General features: G+C 44.9%; 1 protein-coding gene across 4 annotated transcripts in view; it reads right to left on the reverse strand.

The window, feature by feature from the left end:
* GSG1L (GSG1 like) overlaps window positions 1-12,899 on the reverse strand; it is a 285,264-nt gene that overhangs the window by 169,522 nt on the left and 102,843 nt on the right. For all 4 annotated transcript variants that reach the window (XM_016929683.4, XM_054669115.2, XM_016929682.3 and 1 more), the window contains exon 2: window positions 880-927. In XM_016929683.4, the coding sequence (XP_016785172.1) occupies window positions 880-927 (48 nt within the window). The remainder of the gene's footprint in view (window positions 1-879; window positions 928-12,899) is intronic.

A 12,899-nucleotide genomic window follows, 5' to 3' on the forward strand; every position in this document is an offset into this window, starting at 1 on the left:
GACCATGTGACTAGTTCTGGTCAAGGAGATATATGCAGGTGTTGTGGGATAACTTCTGGGAACCTTAGAGTTTGCCCTTCCTGCATCCTGCTGCCTGGAATGCAGATGCAATAGCTGGTGCTCTGGCAGCCATCTTAGACCATGAAGAAAAATGCAGTGGGACAACAGAGAGAGTGGCAGGGGCCAGGATCCTGAGGACTTTGTGGAGCAGAGCCACCTTAGATTGTCTACTTTCAAACTTTTATAAAGGAGATAAATTTCTTCATTAAAATTAGTTCCTTAGGGTCACTATTACTTGCAACTAAACCTAATCCTGACTGCTATCCCCCGACTCAAGCTGTGCCCTGCTCCTGATAATCCAGTCACTGCCTTGCACAGCTCTGGACATCTCTGTGGGCTCAGAGCCTCTGCTGTCGGGCTCTGAACACCAGTGAGCCCTCTCTGGATGGTGGCATCCAATCAGACTGGCCCTCCCCACACCTGTGAGATGACAAAGGCCAGGCACCTGGCTTCCCTCCCCCAAGGTCAAATCCTACAGCTGGAGGCAAACCCCAACACCAGTCTTGCCTGAACCAAACGTCCACACCCCCATCATCCCTCCCACAGTCCCAGCATGCACTGGACAGAATGGAAGGGTGATGACCCTCAGGACTACTCTGTCAGACAGGGAGGGCAGACAGTCCCCATCCACCAGCCTCTCCCACTCCACTGAGAGCTCAAGAAACTCAGGGCTTTGCAACAGGGTGTCTGGCTCCCAGGGCCCTGTTGCCCAGGGATGCTGAAGAAGACGCTATCACAGGGCTTTGGGGAGCCACCAAGGCAGGAAAGATGTCCCCAGAGAGGGCAGAGCTGCCACAGCTCAGCTGGGGCCACACTCACCTTTCTCCGACGCCGGGGCCAGGTCAATGAAGCTGCGACATTTTTCACCTTTGAAAAGAAGAGAAGCGTTTTCAGAATGTGAGAGGACACGTGGGCTTCCGAGGTTTGCCTGCTCCCATCCCATGAGCCCTGGAGCAAGCCAGTGTCTCTGACCCAAGCCCAGTGACATCTTTCTCCAACCCTGATTCCTAGAAGCCCAACATCCCAGGAGTGTGGATGGCGAAACTGCCAATTCTCCCACCTCCTGACCTCATCCATCCTGGCCCATCGCTTCCACCTCCACGATAGCAACCGTGTCCCTTTCCACAGCCTCCCCCCGGAATCCACGCTCCTCCTCACTGGCCTCCCCAGGCCTCCACTCTGCCCCTCTCCAATTCATTCTCCACGCTGCAGCTGGAGGGATCATTTCAAAACACAGCTCTGATCACATCCAACACACGCGCACACACAGCTTGCTCCTGTTTGAAACTCTTTGATGACTTCCCAAAGGAGAAAGTTCAAATTCCCATTTGTGGACCCAGAACAGGCCTTGACTGGCCTGTCCACCCACTGCCCTCTCCCTCTGCCCCCGTTCCTGGTACACCCCTGTGCAGCCTCCCACCATGGCTTTGCACATGCTGTTCCCTGCCTGGAACATGCTCCCGCTGTTGTAACTCTCACAGCACCTTGGATTTCTATGGGGCATGGCCACCATCCTGAGTCTGCCTTTGCATGTGTGAGTCTCAGGTGCAAGTTAGTGGCACTGAGATGATAAGTCACTGAAAGAGAGTGTACTGACCGCCAAGAACTGGAAGGGAGGATTTAAAAGAAAGAAAACAAAAGTGGTGTGCTACAGTGGATGGATTTTGAATGAATTGCTTTATACTTTTTTTAATGTTACATTGTTTCCTCAAAGGCTAGAGGGAGGGAAATTCAATGTACAGATCATACTTTGGGAGGCCGAGGCGGGCGGATCATGAGGTCAAGAGATGGAGACCATCCTGGCAAACATGGTGAAACCCCATCTCTACTAAAAATACAAAAACTAGCTGGGCGTAGTGGCATGCACCTGTAGTCCCAGCTACTCGGGAGGCTGAGGCAGGAGAATCGCTTGAACCTGGGAGGCAGAGGTGAGCCAAGATCACACCACTGCACTCCAGCCTGGGCGACAGAGAGGGACTCTGTCTCAAAAAAAAAAAAAATATGCATATCAGCATCCACAGCCACATTGAGGTATTGGTGGGCCTTCGGCCATTTTGCCTTGATGAGCCCCTTCCTAAATAAAAATTAATTAAATAATTAATTGTTGTATTTATCAATCGTGGATAGCACAATTGTATTTATCAATTGTGGATAGCAGCACTATCCAAGATTTGGTAGCATCCTAACCATCAACAGATGAATGGATAAAGAAAATGTGCTACATATACACAATGAAGTACTCTTCAGCCATAAAAAAGAATGAGATGCTGTCATTTGCAACCACATGGATGGAAACGGAAGTCATTATGTTAAGTGAAATAAGCCAGGCACAGAAAGACAAACTTTGCATGTTCTTTCTTATTTGTGGGATCTAAAAAACAAATAAATTGAATTCATGGACATAGAGAGTAGAAGGATGGTTACCAGAGGCTGGGAAGGGTAGTAGGGGATTGGGCGGGGAGCAGTGGGGATGCTTAACAGGTACAAAAAATAGTTAGAAAGAATGAATAAGACCTACTATTTGCTAGCACAACAGGGTGACTGTAGTCAATAATAACTTAACTGTATATTTTTAAATGACTAAAAGAGTATAATTGAATTGTTTGCCTGTGTCAAAACATCCCATGTACCCCATAAATATATACACCTACTATGTACCCACAAAAATTAAATATTTTATTTTGTCTTATTTTATTTGAGACAAAGTCTCACTCTGTCGCCCAGGCTGGAGTACAGTGGTGCAATCTCAGCTCACTGCAACCTCCACCTCCTGGGTTGAAGCAATTCTCCTGCCTCAGCCTCCCAAGTAGCTGGAATTACAGGCACCCACCATCACGCACAGCCAATTTTTGTATTTTTAGTAAAGATGGGATTTCTCCATGTTGTCCAGGCTGGTCTCGAACTCCTGACCTCAAGTGATCTGCCTCAGCCTCCCAAAATGCTGGGATTACAGGCATGAGCCACTGCACCCAGCCAAAAATTTTTAATTTAAATAAAATTTAATTTAATTTAATTTTTAAGTAATTTTAAAATTATGTTTTACAGTCACATTGGTATAGAGACTAATATACAATATTACTATTAAGTATTAAACATTTTCTTCACCTAAAAGTTTCTTTTTCTTCTTCTGAACTTTCTACTTCTTCCAGACCCTTTCTTACAAATAGAAGAAGCTCATGCCGGACTCTGCTTACACACACATTAATGTCTATTTCCCCCAGCAAGCTGCAAGCTCTGTGAGGACAGGGACCAAGTCTTCACTGCATCCCCAGCTAGTAAATGGCACCTCCATCCCCAGATGCTCAGGCCAAAACCCTGCTGCCATCTTCATCTCATTTGTGGCTCTAGCTTCCCAATGCGTCTAGCATCCAGCCACTTCTCGCCACCTCCGCTGGTCCAGCCACCATCAGTTCCCACCAGGATCACTGCAGTAGCCTCTGCACTGGTCTCTCTCTTTCTGCCCCATCCTCACAGTGACCAGAAGTATCCTGGTATAACCTAAAACAGATTATGTCCCTTCTCTGCTCAGAACCCTCCCAGCATTCCCAACTCACCCCAAGTCAGAGCCTAAGTCCTCGCTGTGGCCTGCAAGACCCTCTGTGATCTGTCTCTCCATCACCTCCCTGACCTCTTTCCCTCCTGTCTTCCCCCTTGCTCACTCCACTCCTGTCATTTTGGTCTCCTTGCCAATCTTTAAACGTGCCAGGCATTCTCCTGCCTCAGGGCCTTCGCACTGGCTGCCTCTGCTGCCTGCAGCACTGTTCACTCGCATACCTGAGTAGTTTACTCCTCCTCTCCCTTGTCATTTTTCTCAAATGTTATCTTCCCAAGGAGGCCTTTCCATTTAATCTATCTAAAATTCCAAATGTCCCTCCCCTGACACTCTCCATCTTCCTTCTGGATGGATTCCTAACAGCTACAACAGAACCTGGTGTGTACAGTGACTGCTCAATAAATATTTTCCCACCAGCCTGAGCAAGAAAGCGAGACCCCATTTCTACAAAAAAATTTAAAAATGAGCCAGCTGTGGTGGCACGGGGCTGTAGTCCCAGCTACTGGGGAGGCTGAGGCAGGAGTATCACTTCAGCCCAGGATGTTGAGGCTGCAGTAAGCTGTACTCCAGCCTGGGCAACAGAGCAAGACCCCATCTAGGAAAAAGGAAACAAACAAACAATATTGAAGGAATATATGAACAAATGAGCAAGAGAATGAATACACGAGCAAATGAATGAATAAATGAATGAATGCCACTGAAACCTTATGTCTACAAGAAGCTTCCCCTCTTCAGTCTTTCTTCCCAGGCCTCCCTGGTGCCAGGGACACAGACCTGGCCACCAAGGATGCAGCACTGAGCAAATCATGGCCCAACTTCTAGACCTTTCTAACAAAGAGAGGGGGCGCACGCTGGACCTATGCTCACAAACACATTTTGTTTGACCCACACGGGATCATAAAAATAGGTAAATTGCTACCTACAAACTCAGATTTGTAATTTTCTCTTAAAGAATCAGAAGATCCAGCTGTGCTGAGCCCACAATTCCACACAGCAACAATCACATGGGGCCAGGCAGCTGTGCCTCCTTTAGATAAGGCACCTGCAAGCTCTCTGGTTTGCCACAGTCCCCACCGCCCACTACTGCTCTGCCCCCAGCTTCACCTAAACCACTGAGATGGCCCCTGCGACACTAGACTGGATAAACTCTAGGGTGAGTTTGCAACCCCTGGCTTCAGGATGTTACTGCTGATCCCAACAAAGAGACAGATTGGGTCAAAATGGACCAATGTGGGTTGAAGAGTCAAAACGATCTAGAAGCTTTCAGCATTCTCAACTAATTTGTCTGCTTGGAGCTTCCTAAGTTCTCTGATAAGGTCTCTTGAAGCCCCTTTGGCCTCCTGAACCTCCTGCCAGCCCCATATCAATGCAAAGGCAGAGATGGAGGCAGCGGTGGGAGATGAGTCTGAGAAGGAAGGAAGGGGTCAGATCACAAAGGGTCTTAAATGTCAAGCCAAGGAGGTGCTTCCTCTCTTATTTATGTCACTCCTTCCAAAGAATCACAAGGCCACAGATGGGTGAACCCTGCTCTGTGGTTCCAGCATTCTGGCTTCCCCTGCCCCCGCCTTGTGCTCCGTACTGAGATGCAGGACTCACACCTTCCATTACAGACAAAGACGATAAGGCCCAGGGCAGCTGAGGGACCATCCTGGGCCACACAGCACATCAGAGGTGCTGATATTATAGCCCACTGAAAGAGATGTTTGCTGACAGCCAAGAACTAGAAGGGAGGATTAAAATTAAAAAGTGTTGGTCAGGCACGGTGGCTCATGCCTATAATCTCAGCACTTTCGGAGGATCACTTGAGCCCAGGAGTTCGAGACCAGCCTGGCCAACACAGAGAAACCCCATCTCTGATAAAAATACAAAAATTCGCTGGGTGTGTTGGCATATGCCTGTAATCCCAGCTACTTGGGAGGCTGAGACAGGAGAATCGCTTGAATATGGTAGGTGGAGGTTGCAGTGAGCAGAGATGGCGCCACTGCAGTCCAACCTAGGTGACAGGGTGAGACTCCATCTCAAAAAAATATAATATAATATAATATAATATAATATAATATAATATAATATAATACAATATAATATAATATAAAGTGTTGTGCTGGAGTGGATGGATTTTGAGTGAATTGTTTTAAACTTTCTGTACTGTTATATTGCTGGAATGGAGGAGATGTAATGGCCAAATTCAGACCAACACACGAGGACACATTAAAATGTTGGTGGGCCTTGCACATTTTTGCCTATTAGGGGCCCTTCTTAAACTTCAAAACATAGTAATAAGAATTCTATTTTACAACCACATTGGCATAAAGATGAATATATTAAGTATTAAGCATTTTCTTCACCTAAAAGTTTATATCTTCTTCTGATTTTAAAATAAATTAATTTTTTTCTTTTTTTTGTTTATTTGTTTTTATTTTTAGAGATAAGGTCTTGCCCTGTTGCCCAGGCTGGAGTGCAATGGCTCAATCATAGCTTGCTGCAGCCTTGAACTCCTGGGTTCAAGTGATCCTCCTGCCTCAGCCTCCTGAGTAGCTGAGACCACAGGCACATACCACCACATCTGGCTAGTTTTCTTTATTTTTTGTAGAGATGGGATCTCACTCTGTCACCCAGGCTGGTCTCAAACTCCTGAGCTCACGCAATTCTCCCGCGTCAACCTCCCAAAGTGCTGGGATTAGAAGCATGATCTACCACGCCCAGCCCTAAAACATTTTCACGGGCCCGTAGAATTTTCATGGCCCTAAAACATTTTCATGGGCCCAAGACCTTTATAGAAGTATTCTGGGCCCTCCGCTCTGTGCCTCCTGAGCCTAAGAAAGATGCCCGCCCTTCTGCAGCAGGCTCCCAGCTCTCACCACCAACTGGGCACCTCAATAATATTTAAGATCTATGTGCTAGGCATTTTCCCTTTTCTTTAACAATTTTATTGAGATATAATTCACATGCTATACAATTCATACATTTAAAGTATGCAATTTGACTGGGCATGTCTGCTCACACCTGTAATCCCAACATTTTGGGAGGCCAAGGCAGGCGGATCACTTGAGATCAGGAGTTCGAGACAAGCCTGGCCAACATGGTGAAATCCCTTCTCTACTAAAAATACAAAAATTAGCTGGGCGTAGTGGCACCTGCCTGTAATCCCAGCTACTCAGGAGGCTGAGGCAGGAGGATCACTTGAACCCAGGAGGCGGAGGTTGCAATGAGCTGAGATCGCCCCACTGCACTTCAGCCTGGGCGACAGAGTGAGACTCAGTCTCAAAATAAATAAATAATATAAATAAATAAATAAATAAATAAATAAATAAATAAAATAAAGTGTACAATTCAATGGTTTTTCGTATACTGTTAGCATATTCACAAGGCTGTGTGACCATCACCACAATCAATTTTAAAACGTTTTCATCACCCTGAAAAGAAAGCTGTACCTATTAGCAGTCACTCATTTCCTGCAACCCTTCCAGCCCTAGGAAAGAGCTCATCTATTTTCTGTCTCTATAGATTCACCTAGTCTGGTCATTTCATGTAAATGGAATCTTACAATATTGTATGATTCATATAGATGGAATTATAGAATACACTCAATATGATCAGACAAGACATGAAATACCATTTCATATAAATGGAATTATATAATCATACAATACAATCATATAATAATGTTTTGTGACTACCTTCTTTCACGTAGAATAATGTGTTTAAGGACCAACCATCTTTGTAGCCTATGTTATTTATATCACAGAATAATATTACATGACGTGGATATACCACCTTTTATTTATCCATTCATCAGATAATAGATACTTGAATTTGTTTCCACATTTTGGTTATTTATGAACGTTCATGTACAAGTTTTTGTGTGGACAAGTTTTTGTTTCTCTTGGGTATATACCCAGGAATAGAATTGCTGAGTCATATGTAACTCTATATTTAACATTTTGAGAAATTGCGACACTTTTTTCCAAAGCAGATGCATCATTCTATGTTCCCATCAGCAACATATGAGGATTCCAATTTCTCCATGTCTTCAGCAACACTTGCTATTGTTCGTCTTTTTTTATTATAAGCATCCTTGCCAGTGCCATGCGGTATCTCACTGTGGTTTTAATTTGCATTTTCTTAATGACTAATGATGTTGAGCATCTTTTCATGGGCTTATTGCCCATTTCTATATCTTCTTTGGAGAAATATCTTCTCAGACCCTTTGCCCACTTTTTAATTGTGTCATTTGTCCTTTTATTATGGGTGATTAGTTCTTTATATATTCTGCATACAAGTCCCTTATCAGTTATCTGATTTGTAAATATTTTCTCTCATTGTGTGGCTTGTCTTTCCACTTTCTTGATGACATCCTTTGAAGCAGAAAAGTTTTTAATTTTAATGATGCCCAATTTATCTATTTTTCTTTTGTTGCTTGTGCTTTTGTTGTCATATCTTCTTTGTTATTAATTTAAAAATAGAGGCTGGGTATGGTGGCTCACGCCTGTAATCCCAGCACTTTGGGAGGCCGAGGCAGGTGGATCACTTAAGGTCAGGAGTTCGAGACAAGCCTGGCCAACATGGTGAAATCCCGTCTCTACTAAAAACACAAAAAGTAGCCAAGCATGGTGGTGCACCCCTGTAATCCCAGCTACTTGGGAGGCTGAGGCAGGAGAATCGTTTGAACCCAGGAGGCAGAGGTTGCAGTGAGCCAAGACCACGCCATTGCACTCCAGCCTGGGCAACAGAGTGAGACTCCATCTAAAAAAAGAAAAATAGAGATGGGGTCTCACTATGTTGCCCAGGCTAGTCTTGAACTCTTGGGCTCAAGTGATCCTCCTGCCTCAGCCTCCCAAAGTGCTGGGATTACAGGCATAAGCCACTACACCTAGACTAGTGTCATACCTAAGAAGGCTGTGCCTAGCCCAAGATCATGAAGAGTTACTCCTATTCTTTCCCCTAAGACTTTTGTAATTTTAACTCTTCTATTTATGTCTCTTATCCATTTAGAGATGATTTATGTGTATGGTGTATAAAAGGGGTCCAGCTTTATTCTTTTGCATGTGGATATCCGGTTGTGTCAGAAGCATTTGTTGAAAAACTATTCTTTCTCCACTGAATTGTCTTGGCACACTTGCCAAAAATTAATTGACTATAAGTAAAAGCATTTATTTTATACTCTCAGTTCTATTCCATTAATTTATATGTCTCTCCTTATACTACACTATCTTGATTACTGTAGCTTTGAAGTTTTGAAATTGGAAAATGTGGGTTCTTCAACTTTGGCCTTCATTTTAAAGATCATTTTGTCTATTCTGGGTCTCTTGCATTTTCATATGAATTTTAGGATCAATGTGTGAATTTCTTTAAAAAAGCAAGTTGGAATTTTGAAGGGGATTGCACTGAATCTGTAATGGGACCAATTTGGGAAGTATTGCCATCTTAAAATATTAAAACTTCAAATCCATGAACATGGGATGTCTTTCCATTTACTTAGATCTACTCAAATTTCTTTTAACAATGTTTTGTAGTTTTCAGAATATAGGTTTCATGCTTATTTTGTTAAATTTATTCCTAAGTATTTTATAATTTTTGATGCTATTATGAATGGAATTGTTTTCTAAATTTCATTTTGGATTGTTCATTGCCAGTGTATAGAAATATAATTAAATTTTGTATATTGATCTTGTAAACTGCAATCTTGCTGAACTCATTTATTAGTTCTAACAGTTTTAGTGGATTCTTAGAACTTGCTATATACAGACTCATATCATCTGCAAATAGAGATAGTTTTACTTCTTCATTTCCAATCTTGATCTCTTTTATTTATTTTTCTTGCCTAATTGCTTTGGCTAAAATGTCCAATATAATATTAAATAGAAGTGGTAAGAGTGGACATCCTCATCTTGTTCCTGATCTTGGAGGGGATGCATTCATTTTTGTACCATAAAATTTGTTGTTAGCTGTGGGGTTTTTTTAATATATGCCCTCTGTCAGGTTGGGGAAGTTCCCTTCTATTCCTACTTTGTTGAGCAGTTTTATCATGAAAGGATATTTGCCGTCTCTTTAGTCCCACAACAAACTTCAATGAGAATCTCCACTTTCAAGACAAGCAAAGTGAGGGTCTGAACTTTCAGTGACTTGCCTAAGACCACACAGCCAGTAAGAAATGGAGCAAGACTCAACCCAGGTCTGCAGACTCCACACCACATCCTAAAATCTTCCCAGCTCTCTGCTCCCATTGCTATGTCAGAATTTCCTACCAGAACCAGGTGTTCCCACCATGGACAGCTGGGGGTGTCCTGAAAGAAATCCCCTGGGAATATACCTCCATAGAGACAGGGAAAATCCAAGAGAGGCCAAAATAAATGGCTCTCACACTTCTATTTCTGCTACATGGACAAGGCTAAACAGAAGATGTTTAAGCAGAGGTGATCAAACATGCTGCCCAGGCAGGTCAAAGCTGAGGTTTAAGGAAGAGTCATAGAGATGACATGAGGAACACAGGATACTTCAATGGCCAGAAGTCTAACAGCTGAAATTCAAACACAGAAGAGATGTTTTTCCTCCAAATCCTTAGTCTCTGTGATAAAGATTATCTAAGGATTAATGAGCTAGGTATTAAATGGCACCATATTGGCTTGCCACTTTTAGAAGTGACCCATAAAATATCAAAATCAATGGCAATTAAGTTTATATGTTTAGTTAAGGGATTTATTTTGGTCATTAAACCTTAAGACAGGTGCACTTGTCTCTCAATCACACTTCAGACTGGGGCTTAACAATTAGATCATAGAGCTGTGGCATGTTACTGCCACCTGATGGCAGCATACCTTTGGTGAACCATGGAACTTGAAAGCTGAGAAGAATCCTATTAGGTCAATCAATTTACGTGATTCTTAACCCCGGAAATGTGAATCCCAGGCCCCACCCACAACGATTCTGATTTAATTGGTCAGGGTGGAGCCCATATATCATAGAGTTTTAAAAGCTCCCAGGTGATTCCAATGTACACTCAGGGTGAGAATCACAGCCTATTAAAAATATCCTTCCAATATTAGAAAAACAACAGAGAGTCATTTTAGTGATGGCTCATGTGATGGCACCGGCCGATCCTTCAGGGAAGGGCATTTATGGGGCAGAATAGTTCAGTGGTCAGGGGTCTGACTTCTGGAATCAGCAGAGCTGAGTGCAAATGCTGGCTCTGTCACTTCCTGCCATGTGAGTCCTCCCATCTTTCTGTGCCTTTATTTCCTTGTTGGTGAAATGGGCACAGCACCTGTAGGGGTCTTGTGAAGACTCAACATGGGCAAAGAGCTTAGATGCAATGCCTGGAAAAAAGTAAGTGCTTAGGGCCAGGTGCGGTGGCTCATGCCTGTAATCCCAGCACTTTGGGAAGCTGAGGGAGGCAGATCACCTGAGGTCAGGATTTCAAGACCAGCCTGGCCAGCACGGTGAAACCCCGTCTCTACTGAAAATACCAAAATTAGCCGGGCGTGGTGGTGCACACCTGTAATCCCAGCTACTCAGGAGTTGGAGGCAGGAGAATCACTTGAACCCTGGAGGTGGAGGTTGCAGTGAGCTGAGATGGTGACACTGCACTCCAGCCTGGGCAATAAAGACCCCAACTCAAAACAAAAAAAAAAAAAAAAAAAAGGAGTGGGTGCTTAGGAGATGGCTTTCGTTGTCATCACTGTCACCTACATGCGGGTCAGAGGAAACATGAGCCACAGTCTTCTGCAGCCTAATTGGGGGAAACAAGAGTGACATGCAGGTACCATCACACACTAGCACATGGCCAGGGGATCACGCACTGGTTCAGTGCAGGGATTCTAGAGCCAGGCCTGCCTGGGTGCAGCCTGGCTCCATCACTTACTGCACGTGTAACATCAATATGAGCCTTTTGGTGCCTCAGTTTCCCTACCTATGAAAACATGAAGATCACCAACGCTGGTGTTTCTACAGTGCATATTATAGGGTAGGTCGGCAGGGCTTGTTGTCAACCACCAGGGGGTACAGCTGGGACAACTCAGTGGGCGGCAGTCCAGGTTGCCTGAGGCTGCTGCAGACATGCTCTGGGCTCCTTCGTGGGCCCCAGCCTGGGTCCTGGCCCTGTGCCTTCCATTGTCTCCTCCATGCCCGTCAATGTTGCCTGGGAACGGCCTCATTTTTGCCCCTTGAAGATGCCCTTTCTCCCATTACCCCCTCCCCATCTGATTCCCTTTGAGCTGCCAAGATAGGAAAGGTGAATGGAGCTGGCATCTCCTGCCCTAGGAAGGAGACTCCTTACAGGCCCCTTGTATTCCCAGAGGCCCACTGGAGGGTGATGTCTTCCTGCTTCAGGGAGGGGACAGCAGAGGGAATTCATGCAGAAAGAAAGGGGGGCCATCAGTTTCCAAGAGGAGAAGATGTTTGGGGATCCACAGCACCCTAAAAGATGTCAGAGCCTTCAAAGAAAAACGTCACGGGAAAGCTGGACTTTGGGGTCAGAGGTTACTAGCTCAGCCAAAATCTTGCACCCAGTGAGGGTCCCATGGTGCCCATGAGGCCAGAAAACCACCAGCTGTGGGGAGAGGAAGGGTAGGGGAAGACCAGAGTGTTCTCTCGAATGGCCTGAAAACTTCGTACGACCCAGGGGCTGAAAGGAAATCTCAAAAACTGGAGATTGAATTTCTTGCTATTCTGGGGAGTGGAAGCTCAGAGTTCTATCCTACTGGGTCTACAGGAATAAATGACTAGGGCATTCCTTGGCTAGAAGAAGTGAGGGTGCCTGTTCATACCCACCATAGCCTTAAAGAGAAATGCCATGTGTGACTGCCCTCACCATCGCACACCATTGCATCTTGCTTGCAGGCCAGGGGCACACAGACAGGACTTAAATCTCAGCCTCAACTCAAGGTCACCAACTCAAGCCTTCTCAATGACCAGCAATGACTGAGGCGAGCCTGTGGGGACTGGGTGACCATGAGAGGGTGTGCCCTGTCTAGATGGGGATGAACTGACATGCTGGTCATCTGGACAGTCAGGGTCTCTGCAGGAAACAGATGGCACCTCCGAGGGGCTCACTGAAGACCGATGAGTGAAGAAATTATGTATAGGGGTGTGGACAGGGTTGAGGGGCTGGTAACCAAGGGAAACCCAGGTCTGAAGGGGCAGGGGAGGGAAAGGAGCCTGGAAGAGGTGAAGCCACAGAGGAGGAGCTGCCATCAGTAGCTGAATTCACGCTTAACAAGCCTCAGAATCAGAACTTAAGCATCTCTGGGCCGGGACTTGAGAATCGGTCTTTCCAACGTGTTCCCAGAGG

The sequence above is a fragment of the Pan troglodytes genome, chromosome 18, assembly GCF_028858775.2.
Source record: "Pan troglodytes isolate AG18354 chromosome 18, NHGRI_mPanTro3-v2.0_pri, whole genome shotgun sequence".
Classification (NCBI taxonomy): domain Eukaryota; kingdom Metazoa; phylum Chordata; class Mammalia; order Primates; family Hominidae; genus Pan; species Pan troglodytes.